This window comes from Eurosta solidaginis, chromosome 1 (assembly GCF_040869045.1).
Source record: "Eurosta solidaginis isolate ZX-2024a chromosome 1, ASM4086904v1, whole genome shotgun sequence".
In the NCBI taxonomy this organism is placed as follows: Eukaryota; Metazoa; Arthropoda; class Insecta; order Diptera; family Tephritidae; genus Eurosta; species Eurosta solidaginis.
In genome coordinates, this window is record NC_090319.1 from 32,149,444 (window position 1) to 32,164,486 (window position 15,043).

Here is a 15,043-nt window from a genome sequence, read left to right on the forward strand (position 1 = left end):
CGTTTTGCGCGGACATAGTTTTGGTCTCCAAACCGGTGTTGGATCCACCAAGGATAATTTTTTATAAGCGCCACCGAAGGCCGCCAATGCAAAAAGGTGTTCTGCGCAAAAATACTATAGATCCCACCCCCGGTTTCGGAGCGTTCCGGGGCCATTTTTTTTTTTTTTGGAAATATTTTTGACAGAAATAAAATTTTTAATTTCCGCTTTCGGATTAGTGGCCCCGGGTTCAAATCGCGTCTTTTGACACCTCTCCCTATATTTTTGGACGAGGTTTAGCAGTTGTGAGTTAAAGTAAAGAATTACCCCAAAAGCGCATGAACCGAATGGTATGGAGGTTTGGCTCACAAATCACACACAGAAGATTGCGCATTGGGCGTGTAAACAAAAGATTAGCTGTTTTTTATGGGCAATTCATACCTCATTTACCTTTAGCTCTTGTTTTTTCTCTTTTATTCAAGCAGTCAACTGTGACGTAATACGCAGAGCGAAGCAATTTTGAACTTGTGATTGCGCAATCTGGGTAGATGATTTGTGGGCTTGGCTTATTATTAAGGGCCAATTAATGGTGACTTATAACCATAAAACCATAACCAGATAAAACAGCTGATCGAACCTACCTTATGCAAATCAATGTAATCGATTAATGGTGCCATACCATAGCGCTAACGCCATAACCATACCATAGCCAACCAATTGGTTTTTGGTTTCTCGCCATATCCATAACCTAAAAATATTTGAGTTGGTGAATTTAATAACTTTTTTTAGATTTTATTCATTGCTTTGGATACGCTATGACTTATTTTTTGTGGAATATGTTCGCAATTGTTTGCGTTTTTTTTGCATTTTTATGAAATTTTCACGATTTTTAGGTATTAAGGCACCATTAATCTGATGGATTGGAGATGGTTATTAATGTGGGTATAGTTACGACTATGGCGTTAGGGTTAAAGGCCAAATTAAACTTCCTTAACCCTAACGCCTACTACTATGACCATACACATATCCATATCCATCTCCAATGTGATCGATTAATGGTGCCTTAACCTAAAAATCGTGAAAATTTCATAAAAATGAAGAAAACGCAAAAAATTACAAACATATCCCACAAAAAATAAGTCTCTTAGTCAAAACGTATCCAAAACAACAAATAAAATACACAAACAGTTAATTAATTCAACAACTCAAATATTTTTAGGTTATGGATATGCCGAAAAACAAAAACCAATTGGTTGGCTATGGTATGGTTATGGCGTTAGCGTTATGGTATGGCACCATTAATCGATTACATTGATTTCCATAAGGTAGGTTCCATCAGCTGTTTTATCTGGTTATGGTTTGATGGTTATAAGTCACCATTGATTAGCCCTTAAGGAAGCTTTATTAGCCCTTTATTTAACAATGCCTCAGTTCTACAACTTTATCGTCACATTGCTTGTTACCGCCTTTCGTTCTTAGTAGACAATTCATTACATTCTAATTAGACAAGGCTCGCCAATGGGAAGCTATGATATTATAATCAATTAATTGAGATATATTTAAACCACTTGGTGTTACATCGGTGCGTAAATCATTTTTACATAAGTATATTCCAGCCGGCTTAATAAAGTGTCAACTATGGAATAAATAAAAAAATTTGCAATTATCTTTTACTACATTTAAGGGAGTTCAAACGATTGAATTGGGACAAAGATAGTGATTCGAAGTTGGCAGCGTGAATGACAGACTGGGTGGTGTGAGTGGGAGTGGCAAATATTACATTTTAAAAAAACCTTTCACTCTCCAGCTACATACAAACATAGCTACAACATACGTAGGTAAGTGAAGAAAATTCAAATAAAATAATTACAGTGTATTAAACAAAAGTTTAATTGCAGTTAAAAACAGCCGAATGAAAATGCTTAACGTATTGTGGGTGCTACTGAAAATGCTCTACCTACTACTATGGTATACGGCTCGCCTTCTATCAGCACTCTTCAATATCTTTTGGTTTACATGTAATTTTGCTTCGGCATGTATACCATGGTTGACATTGGTGCTATTGGTAGCCTGTGTGGCATCCAAATACGCAAAATTACGCAGTCCAGATGAGAAACGTTTACTTAGCTTGTTGGGTGGTTGTGCACCCGAGGAGCTAACTTATTGGCCAATAGCAAATCGTGGTGGTGGTTATGATGCACCAGAAAATTCTAGAGCCGCTTTAAAAAAGGTGATACATTATATACCTATTTATAGTGTAGTAATTATTTATAATTAATCATTATGTATTTGTTGTTAAAATCAATACTTGACGGTTTATACTCTGCATCCTTTTTAATAATATTTATACACACATATGTATATGCTGTGCCTCCGCCTAAATGTATGTGCGGAATTTACTAATGTTATAGAAAAAAATATTGTTTCCATTTTCCTCAAAAACAAGCTCATATAATTACATGTCATCTTCAACACATGTGTAGCTCTATATTATCGACCTGCCAGCACGGTTTTGTGCCGCGTAGATCAACGACTACCAACTTGCTAGAGTTCACTTCTTTTGTAATGGATGGATTTTGAAACAATAGGCAAACGGATGTGATCTATACCGACTTCAGTAAAGCGTTTGACTCTGTCAATCACGAGCTTTTAGTTTACAAACTTGATTTACTTGGGTTTCCGAAGCATTTACTTGCGTGGCTCGAAAGCTATCTCGCGAATCGGACTCAACAAATTTTGTTTAAAAACACTCTTTCAAGGTTGTTTGATGTCTGGTGTGCCTCAGGGTAGTCATTTGGGCCCATTACTTTTTACCTTGTTTATAAATGACTTACAACAAACTCTTATAAATTCCCGAACTCTTATGTATGCGGATGATGTTAAACTTTGCTACTCATACTTACCTTCGGAGGCAGACTTGGATTCATTTCAATGCTGGCGTACTAACATTTCACCGAGTGAAGCCAAGTTTGACATCGTATACGCTAAACAGTACGCCTTTAGAGCGTATATCTGTTATAAGTGATCTAGGCGTTCTTTTTGATCCAAAACTGATTTTAGTACGCACATTTCATCAATGGTAAGCAAAGCAACGGGTATACTCAGTTTCGTGAAGCGATGGGCTAAGGAGTTTAATGATCCGTATCTGACTAAGACGCTCTAAAAATCGTTGGTACGACAAATCTTAGAGTATTGTTCGTATGTCTGGTGCCCAGCGTATCAAAACTTTATAAAGCGTATTGAGTCGGTACAGAAGCAATTCATTATATTTGCACTACGTGGTCTTAACTGGTATTCAAGTGTGCATTTGCCACTATATAGAAATAGGCTTTTTCTTATTAATCTGCCAACTTTAGAAAATCGAAGAACTTTACTAGGGGTAATGTTCATTCATAAGCTCATTATGGGCGAAATTGAATCCTCTGATGTTGTTGTTGGTGTTGAATCCTCTGATCTTGCTAGTCGACTAATTTTTGCTGTTCCTGGTAGAACGTCCAGGCACCTTGGGCCTTTTCATTTACCACTTTGCCGGAAAAATTTTGCCAATAATAATCCACTGCGTATGGTGTTCGCACTACAATAACTTGTATAAATGCATCAGCTTTGAATGTTCGTTTACCGCGTTGCCTAATTTCTCACGTCTGGCCTGATATTTTGTCCTTTATTTGTTGTTGATGTTGTAACAGTGCTTTCTTTCATATGTATGGTTGAATTTAATATATACATTTGTATTTAATTATTTTTAATTGTACCATTAATTTATTTTAATATTATCTTAGTAGTCGGCCGCTTTGTGTCTGTGTCGACTTTAATGCAAATAAAAAAATAAAAATAACAATGTAGTGTTTAACCGCCTCGACGTTTTTGACCCTCCGTCACGCCAGTTAACGTGTTAAGCAACAATTGACGCGAACTTGGAAAACCAAGAGAGATCAAGCCTTACTCCACATACCTCATTCACCTTTTTCTAACCCCCAGCAGTTAGGGGGTTTAGAATATACCCGCGGCAGGTATGCCTGTCGTAAGAGGAAACTAAAATACCAAACTGCTTCAAGGGGTTTCGTAACGCAACATTTTAGCTGAAATCTCCCAAACAGGTTGGGATATCGCAATGAAGTTTTCCCTATATTTAAACTCTCTTGAACATCTTTTGTGTTCTGAACACATCTCAGTGCTATCTCTTTTTTTTTAATTTATTAATTATTACGGCTGTTTTGGCCTAAAACTTAAACTACTAAGTACAATTCATTATTATAATAACTTATTTCTATTGAATATGTTGTTGGAATGCCATGTGATTCCGATCAGCATATTTACTAGCGTGACAAACGGATGAGTCTGGGAGCCACTCATTTAAGGGAGGTTGGAAAGGACGTGTTTCCAATCATCCAGTGGTCCCAGCTTAAGACAACAAAATTTGGAACTTATATTTTTCAATTATATTTGTATTTTAAGCTGTCGGAATGTATTAGTCTCCGATGAACACAGCTAAACATGTCTTTGGATGTTGGAAATTGGAAATAACGTGTATCGAATCCCCCTCAACTTTGTTTAGTAAGGACGCTGTCGGAATGCATGAATATTCCGATCAGCAGAGCTCAACATATAATGAGAGGTTGAAAAGGACGTGTTTCCAATCCCCCTGCTCCAAATTTTTTTTGGCCTTATTTTCGTTACACATCATATACATAATTTTATTGTTATATTAATGCTGTCGGAATGCGAGTTATTCCGATCAGCAACAGTAAATGTCGGCTGAAAATACCGAATTCCAGCGAAATTAGTTGTTGGAAGTGTCTGGAATTACAGGTGGCGACTAATTTTCTTTTCCTTAAGGTCGGATGCATTGTATTTTGCTGCTTCCGATATTACCATTCCCCTTTCGCGCTCCAGTATCGGATATATCATGTAAAAATTAAAAGGAGAAAAACTTTATCTTATTGGAAGGGTTTTACAATGCTCCAATAAACTTTTTTTAAAGTATTCAAGTTATTACTACTTTTTATGTGATTAGGAAGTTCATTCAGGCCCTTATAAAATATATTTTGCTTGTCCACTTCTGTTTTGAAAAGAGGTAGTCTAAAATCTCTTTTCCACATTGGTATGTAGCGCCAACTATTGAAATTAGTCCTATAGGGAGACTTAGGGACAATTAATGGTGACTTATAACCATAAAACTCTAACCAGATAAAATAGCTCATCGGACCTACCTTATGGAAATCAATGTAATCGATTAATGGTGCCAAACCATAACGCTAACGCCATAACTATACCATAGCCAACCAATTGGTTTTCGGTTTCTCGCCATGTCCATAACTTAAAAATATATTGGTGAATTTAATAACTTTTTGTAGATTTTATTCTTTGTGTTGGATATGTTATGACTAAGGCAAGGTGCACACGAGGCTACGCGTCATAGACGCGTATTAGACGCTACAGGCGAAATCCGTACGCTTAGTTGTCGAACACATGTACTTGAATGGAGAGCTGCACATGAGACGTAGCTAAGCGTACAGCAATGTTGGTCGCTGAGCGTACGTACGCTTGAAAAAATGGAAGAACAAGATGTTTGTTAACATTTTTTTGTATGCAAATTTATGTAATTAGTTAGAAAATGTTATTTTAGTTAATAAAAGTGCGTGAAAAGTATATTACCAAAGCGAAAAAGAGTATTCAACACCACAAAAGCTTGGTTAGATATTGTTGAAGCGATTAAAAGGTTAAAAAGTGTTGGAAACTAGAAATCACTTTTTTCCAGTCCGCGGTGGTGTAAAGTTGCCTTTCATAATTTTCAAAGGCACGGGGATGTAAAGGACCAATTAATGGTGACTTATCCATAACCAGATAAAAAATCTGATCGAACCAATCTTATGGAAATCAATGTAATCGATTAATGGTCCCATACCATAACGCTAAAGCCATAACCATATCATAGCCAACCAATTGGTTTTTGGTTTTTCGCCATATCCATAACCTAAAAATATTTGAGTTGGTGAATTTAATAAGTTTTTGTAGATTTTATTCATTGTTTTGGATAAGTTATGACTAAGAGACTTATTTTTTGTGGAATATGTTTGTAATTTTTTGCGTTTTCTTCATTTTTATGAAATTTTCACGATTTTTAGGTTAAGGCACCATTAATCGATCACATTGGAGATGGTTATGGATATGGGTATGGTTACAACTATGGCGTTAGGGTTAAGGAAGTTTAATTGGCCTTTTACTCTTCTTCAGCTATTTAAGGTGGGTACACTAGAAGTTGCTAGTTTTCGTGAGACACCAAATTTTAAAGCTGGAGTCATTGGTGCCGTATGTCGTATCGCTGTATCCGTATCCCTAACGTAATCAGCTGTTTATCGTTACGACGGTAAAGCCGGAGTCATTGGTGCCGTTTGTCGTATCGCTGTAGTCGTATCCCTAACGTAATCAGCTGTTTATCGTTACGACGGTAAACCAAAACCCAATTGGTTGGCTACGATACGGTTACGACCTTAGCGGCACCAATAATCGATTGCATTGATTCTCATAAGGTTGGTCGAATCAGCTGTTAAAAGGTTACCGATACGGTTACCGATAAAGCACCAATGTCTCCAGCTTTAAGCTGGAGTCAATGCAATCGATTATTGGTGCCGCTAAAGTCGTAACCGTATCGTAGCCAACCAATTGGGTTTTGGTTTACCGTCGTAACGATAAACAGCTGATTACGTTAGGGATACGGATACAGCGATACGACATACGGCACCAATGACTCCAGCTTAAACCAAAACCCAATTGGTTGGCTACGATACGGTTACGACCTTAGCGGCACCAATAATCGATTGCATTGATTCTCATAAGGTTGGTCGAATCAGCTGTTAAAAGGTTACCGATACGGTTACCGATAAAGCACCAATGTCTCCAGCTTAAGTCCTAGTTTCGTATGGCAGATCAAAGTCTGTTTACAATAAAACGTGCGATATTCTCTCAGTACCCTTTTTACTTTTAACCTTAGAGTGAAACTTTTGATCTTGTTTGAAGCAGCAAAAACCTTTATTATAGTAATACCTTGTGTGTATGTATTTACTTATATTTCAGTGCGCGGCGCGTGGCTACCGTAATGTGCTACTGGAGGCTGGTATAACGGCGTGTGGTGAGATAGTAATTGTTAATAGTACAACATTGGAACGTGCCGGTTGGCATGGTGGCATTTCCAGCTACACTTTGGAAGAGTTACGGAAATTAAATATAACGGAGCTGCACCCATTGAGGTTAGTGAGCTTAAGATATATACATGTATTTAAATTAGGGTGGCTCTTATTAATCTAAAATACATGTATCTGCTATGGTTTTGTCCAGTCTCGCCCAAACAGTTTAATTTTTATTATTTTTTCTAACATCATTCGTTAATACTATCGCTACAACAAAACTATAGTTGATGATATCAAACAATTATTTTGATCCCGATTGGTAACGGTTAAGGCATGTGCACAGAAGTTTAAGCTCAGGTTACGCTATGAAGGCTCCATATTTTTTCGATATCGAAAATTTCGAAAAATTAAAAAAATGCCACAATTCTGCACCAAATACGAAAAAAGGGATGAAAATGGTGATTGGATTGGGTTTTTGACGCAAAATATAACTTTAGAAAAAACTTTGTAAAATGGGTGTGGCACCTACCATATTAAGTAGAAGAAAATGAAAAAGTTCTGCAGGCCGAAATCAAAAGCCCTTGGAATCATGGCAGGAATACTGTTCGTGGTATTACATATATAAATAAATTAGCGGTACCCGACAGATGATGTTCTGGGTCACCCTGGTCCACATTTTGGTCGATATCTCGAAAACGCCCTCACATATACAAGTTGGGGATACTCCCTTTTAAAATACTCGTTAACACCTTTCATTTGTTACCCATATCGTACAGACACATTCCAGGGTTACCCTAGGTTCATTTTCCTACATGGTTATTTTCCCTTATTTTGTCTCCAAAGCTCTCAGCTGAGTATGTAATGTTCGGTTACACCCGAACTTAGCCTTCCTTACTTGTTAATTTTATTAACAATTTCTATAATGTATTTTTCTATAATTTTACATCCAGCACACAATTTGAGTCCGAGAGTATACTCACACTTACAGAATTAATACAATTCTTAGAAGAGGAACAACGAATTACTGTATTCCTGCATATTTTAGATAATAGTGTACGTATGTTGGAAAAATTGAAGGCTACCATAAAAATTAGTGCACAATTCAAAACGCGCATAATAGTAATTAGTCGTTCTCCTTACGCCATTTACCAAGTAAGTATTATGTGAGCCATCAATACTTTAACGGTGCCTACATATATTCATATGTCAATTGTCGCTTTTAGTTACGTAAATTTCAACCGGAATTGATATGTGGACTATGGACAGAAAAATCACTTTCTTTGGCACTTCTTAAGGCTTCAACGCTTATAACATCAATTTATGGAGCATTGTTTCGAAATATTATAGCACCAGTTATTGGGATTAGTGTAGTTTTTGTTAGCAAAGAAGAATTTAATCTGTAAGTATGCATTCTTGTACTAGTATCGACGATTCTCAAAGTCATACTATGCTGAGATCGTAAATTCATAACGATAAAACGGTTGTTGTTGTTGTTTCTGCAGCGATAAAACCGTCTTAGATGTTTGCCTTATGATGAATTTCATATCAAAACCTATAAAAAAAGGCACATTTTGAACCGGCCCCCTCAGACTTTGATCAAATTTTGCATAGAGGTACACTTTACCTATACAAACACTCAGGGCTGTCATGGAATCCAAGTCGGTTTTGCGTTTGTCGGAATTACAAACCAATATTGATTTAAATTGGTGTCATAAAACCGTATTGGTTTTGCTCTTTTCGAATGTAAATAAAAGCGATGTTCGAATCAGCTGTTTTGCGATGCACCGGCAATTTTGATGTTAATTTTTTTTGCAAAATTTTATAAAATAGTTGTTTTGTACATTTAAACAGAAATAAACAAATTTATTGACATCAAAATGGCATCAGCAGTTGTAGCATTTATATTATTGGAAGAAGAAAGTTGCGAGAGGGTCAAAAGGAAAATTTTGAGAGATCGCAGCAATCCATTTAAGTTGCCAGAGATAGCGCAATTAAAAATATTTCTTAATGTGGGTTTCTAAATATGTATAGTGTATTTGCAGTTACATTGCATACTATCGCATAAACAAAGAGGCTTTCCGAATGGTTTTGGACACCACTGAAAGACGCTTAACTGGCTCGAAAGCATGTGACACCTAGTGCTGCAACTAGCAGCTACGTTACAATTTTTAGCTGAAGAATCCTATCAAAGATCAGTTGGCAAGGATTCTAGCATGAGTGTAGGTAGAAGCGCGGTGTCAACGATTTTGGATGATGTGCTTCGTGAAGCCCTTCGAAATATCTGGATATTTCTCCATAACTTCAGTCAAAATACTGTTTTGCATTAAATTTTTATGTTTTCCCCTATTAAGAATGAAAATATATATAAATTTACATTTATTTTTATAAAATAAACCTTTATTGACTTACATTTTTAGAAAATACTCAACTACAAGAGAAATACAACTAGGAACAAATGAAATCCAACAGCATTTAACTGATTGGATTGTTTCCGATAGCAAAATCGATATTATCGGATTCTGTGACACCTAAAACCGACACTAATTCCAATTCGAACATTAAACCGATAACATTGGATTCAATGACACCAAAGTACTTATTTCGTCGTTTTTAAATCCGATTCCGACAACAATTAGATTCCATGACAGCCCTGACTACCTCGTTTTTAGAAATTGCATTTTTGAAAAATTGTGGGCATGTCAAGGTGTCAAAATTGTGAAAAATGCGTGAAAAATGACGGCAATAGGTGCTTTTGAGCTGTGAAAACTACTGAATGGCTCAACGGTTTGCCTTTGAATTTTTTTCAAGTTTAAAATTTAATTTTAGAAAAAAAATTTTTTTCATTGTATGTTTTCGAAAGCCGATCTGAATACCTTTCCAATTGTACCAAGATCTTTGAAATCGGTTGAGCCATTCCGTAGTTTTCACAGCTCAAAAGCACCTATTACCGTAATTTTTCACGCATTTTTCACAACTTTGACACCTTGCCACGCCCGCAATTTTTCAAAAATGCAATTTCTAAAAACGAGATGGTTTTTGTATAGGTAAAATGTACCTCTATACAAAATTTCATCAAAATCTGAGGGATCGGGTTCATATGAAATTCATCTTGATATGAAATTCATCTTATGAGTTTTGATTGATTCGGTCAATTGGAATGGCACATATGTATGTATGTATTTTATCGTGTGTCTTATTTATATTCGTTAAAACCAAAAAAATGTGCTGAACATGGTATGCTTTGCAGACGTCGATATGCATTTTTATATTCACTAATTAAATTTTTTCCCAGTCATATTGCTGAATTGTGGCGTAATGTTGGTGTACGTCCATTGGTCTACAATGTTAATTCGCCTAACGAAAAACGATATTTTCAGAAAACAATGAAAACTCAATATTTAACTGATTCTTTACGCTCCGAACCACATTTGCTAATGAAGGCTTAGTTTTAAGAGATGGGCTTAATATGTATGTAAAATTATTGTATTATTTGCGTCAGACACTTTTATTTATTTAAAATTTATATTTATAAGTTTACAGCACCTTTGTACACCGTCCCTATTTAGAAGTACAGTCAGTCATAAAAGTTAATATACAAGCTATTTTATAAGACCATTGAAGAGTTGAAATTTGAAACTTTTATTAAGAACTTGAATATTTTGAATAAAATTCGTTGAATTTTCTCGAATTTTGCATTAATTTCCAAATCTCAACTTACATTATATTACATATATGTATTATCAGTATATGTGACCCGGTCTATGAAACTCAACTCAAACTCAAAAAAAATTACTACTACTAAGAAACTGAAGAAATGCATTGTTTATCTTTAACATCTGTTTCTCCCAATTTCTTGTTTGAGTCATAAGCCAACTTTTCGTAGACCGGGTCACATATATATATGATATTTTTTATTAAAAATTGCGAAAATAACACAGGCCGACAAAATTTAACCAACATTCAGACCCAGAAACCAGACTATATATTTTCGAAGGTTTATGATGCGCTGACTCCAAATTGCCCATATTTGAGGTTATGTAGCCTTGCAGATGTTTTCTTTCACCAAAATAATAGGCTGGCATCTTTAAGTAATAAGCTTTATTCTTTCTAATGGCGTTGAGTTTGCTCAAATATCATTTTTTTTTTCGCTGAGATATCTCATTTTGAAATTTTCATATTTCTAAATTCTCCTACACCTGAAAATCGATTGAGAGAACATAGACATGATATAGTCGATTCCTAATTTTCTTGAATTGAGTCTTAGTTTTCTTAAAATTTTGTCTCACGCCATAAGTGTGCTAACTCACTACACCCCTACACTATCTAACCCTCGGGTACCAAGTCACACACAGCCCTTACCTCTAGAAACCACCCCTATCATACCGCAAGCAGGCTAAAACACTTAACCCTGGAGACAGCGCTTACTCGCATATTCTCAAAATAAGTCTTATTTATCTAGATTTCTCACACCACAAGTGGGCTAACCAACTTATCTGTTAACCCATCATCTGCCGTATCCCCTAACCCCTAGAAACCACCCCTACCATTAAATTTAGAAACGTGAAAATTTCAAAATGCGATATCTCAGCGAAAAAAAAATGATATTTGAGCAAACTCAACGCCATTTGAAAGAAAAACACTTGTACTTAAAGATGCCAGCCTATTATTTGGGTGAAAGAAAACATCTGCAAGGCTATATAACTTCAAATATAGGCAAAAACGGTGTTTTTTGCACCTTTAGGTTAGGATATCTCGAAAACGGAGCTGATAAGAGCAATTTTGAGGCCAGATTTCGATTCATCGCATCAAAAACCTTCGAAAATATATAGTCCGGTTTCTGGGTCTGAGATGCTGTCGGCCTGTGTAATTAACCTGAAATTAAACTTGCAGAGAAAAGCCTGTATACATACTTTTGTGATTGACCGCCCGTATGTATGTAACTACATACTAATGTTTAATTGCTTTACATGGAAAAGGAATATTAGCTTGAATTTTTTTTGCGCAAATGCCGCATGCAACTCAAATTTACAACGCACTTATGTAGGTATGTTTGTAGATAGTGTGTAGTTGATTTTAAGTGCTTAGTATACAAACATATTTCTTATGCAGAGATTTTTTTTTATTATAATAGCCCTTGTCGATCACAGCAGATAGTTGACCGTTGACCGTTGAGCGATAATCGATTATCTTTATAATAAGTAAAAAGTATATTATATATGTACATCGCAAAATAAAAAAATTCCATATCATTTTCGAGTGAGTTAACTACGTACAATGCTGATGTTGTAGCAAGCAGTGCTTCGCCACATCCAAAAAGTGCGGCTACTCAGAAATTTTCAATAATATTCTCTAACGGGAGTTCAAGGAAAGTTGCAGTTTCAACAGGGGTGGACCAGAGAGAAGGGGGCCATGTGTGTGTTTGTAATGATCGAAAGATTTGGTGATTAATTTGCATAATAACATAACTAAATGGAAAACATTCGAAGTCAAATGCTCAATACTACTCCGATCGACACTCACACTGTCACAACAACAGCAATCGACACTAACGATAAAAATTAGGTTTAGATTTAGTATAGCTTGTCCCAGTTTAATTTAAAACTTTTGTCAACGTTTTTAGATGCAGATAAAACGTTTTAAAAGAAAAAATAATAATGCTTTAATATGTTCTTAATTTTGGCGACATTTTAATGACAATTTTTTTAAAATCTTCCATCTACTATAATAACAATTGATTCGCGCCAGTCTAGAATTTTTTTTCTGGTAAAACAGTATACTCTTGATGAAATTTCAGTATAAACATTCTTTATTATATATACATATATATATGTGACCTGGAATCATGAATCGACCCCATTGTGCTAAAACAAGTTTTCGAGAAAAAAGCGTTTAAAGTTTTTGTTTAGCTTTACTCTGTGTAGCGGCTGGCCGTTGTGAACGAATTTTGTAATTCAAATTTAATTAACCTCCCGATAATCTGCAAGCTTAAAACTTGGAATATAGTTCAGAACCCGATGACAATGCAATAATAAGAAAAAAACTCCAATAGGTGACGCATGGATCGAAATATTTCGAAAAATCGTATTTGTGGTCCGATTTGGCTCTAAGAGCGTTAAATTGCCTATAAGAATCACTCAAAAAGTGAAGAACGGTCTTTTCGCACAATAGGGCCGTTTCATGACCCCAGGTCACATATATGTATATATAGTTATATATTGAATAATTACCCAGTCGGGAACTCGACTGACTACAAATGGATTTTAAATTGCCTACTTAGCTCCCAGCGCTGGTCGACTGAGCTTTATGGCTCAAGCAGATACAATACGTCACTTACTTGGCGGAAAGGAGAAAGCTGTCAGCAGCGCTGGCTGTTTATTTTAATGATAAACGCCATATCAGTCACGGCATCCTTCATACTTTGCCAATTTTCTACTTTTGACATATGTCAGCCACGCCATATATGTTGCCCATAATTTTTTTCGCCATTTTTAGAACGCGTCTGAGAAAAATTGGTTTTTAAAATTAACCAATACTATTATTTGACTAACTATTATTATTTTGATAATGGAATCTACAATTTTATTGCTAAAGTCAGTGGAAATTAGCATACGTTGTGACGGTGACGGATTGCATCTTCTGAGCTCATAACTTCGAAAGCCGGTGTGTTGCACATATTTTCGTTAGTATAAAGCGTTTTTACTAGGGCTGGGACTATCCGCATATTCTAATATCCGGATATCCATTGACACGGATAAAATCCGGACGGCATGGATATCCGGTTAATATTCGTATGTGAAACTATCCGGATATCCGGATTTATGAAGTATTTTTGGATATCCAGTGAAAGCAACCAATTGATGTACCATATACATATATATGTATGTTTATTTAACATTAATAAAAAAAAAATGTGGATATTTGTAAAATTGTAGCTTTTTAATTTTTGACGTTAATTTAATAATCTACAAACATATTTTGTGAATAATTTTTCGATGTTTGCTTCGTTCAATTCTGATATGCAGATATTCAACTTTTATATTCCAGTATTCGGACATACGGATATCCGGATTTTCCGTTTACGTATCCGGATAGCCGGATTTTTTGTTTAGCTATCCGGTTATTCGAATATCCGGTTTATCCGGATAATTGAAAAATCCGGATGCAGTTCACAGCCCTAGTTTTTACTCCTACTTAAAGTTTAGTGTAATTTTTCTTTCTCTACCATCAAAACTGACAAGCAAAAATTCCCAGCTCTTATAATATTAACGCAATATAATATCGTAGACATAAAAAATGTACAGTATGTAACTCCATTACCATTGTAAATCTTAAAGTAAAGTAAACAATGTCCATTACTTTTATATAATTTCTTGATATGTATTATATTTTTTGACTGGCTTAATTTAGTTTAAGTCTTTTTTTAGTCTTATTTATAAAGTAATTTATTTATTTTATTTCTTTGTTGTATTATTGCGCTTTTTTTTGCCAAAAAATAATTACGATTTTTAAGTAAAGATAAACAAACTCTGAACGAGCACAGGGTCGCAATCAACATTATATTTAAAGAGTTAAATTTATTTGTCAAATTACAAAAAAAGTTTGTAAGCTATGGGTCGATTTTGGTTGTCGTACGCTTGGCATTTTCAAAATTAATAGAGCACATTGTGTTTTGCGGAATATACTATAATAACATCATCCAGTGAGTTTTCTAACTCCGTGTCACGCTCAATTCTCACGGAAATGCTCTGGCTCATTGGGAGACTTGAGAGGCTGAGGTCGTGATATTTTTGTATAGATGTGTTGTTGGCAGATATCGCTGTTGTGTTTAATTTAACACACACGGCTAAAGGCCAAGTAGCGAAATCTATTTTTGAAAAAGTAGGGCCGGTATTACGTGTTACGATCAGTGACTGAAAATCATTTTCACTGAAGCGATA

General features: G+C 35.4%; 1 protein-coding gene across 1 annotated transcript; it reads left to right on the plus strand.

Annotated features, from left to right (window-relative positions):
• The first annotated feature begins 1,425 nt into the window (after positions 1-1,425).
• Positions 1,426-14,665, plus strand: LOC137250991 (glycerophosphodiester phosphodiesterase 1). The gene is made up of 7 exons (XM_067784809.1): positions 1,426-1,561; positions 1,664-1,817; positions 1,878-2,209; positions 7,054-7,226; positions 8,057-8,258; positions 8,330-8,505; positions 10,399-14,665. Exons 3-7 carry the CDS (start codon positions 1,892-1,894, stop codon positions 10,550-10,552), a joined length of 1,023 nt encoding a protein of 340 aa, XP_067640910.1. The 5' UTR covers positions 1,426-1,561; positions 1,664-1,817; positions 1,878-1,891; the 3' UTR covers positions 10,553-14,665.
• Positions 14,666-15,043: the final 378 nt, after the last annotated feature.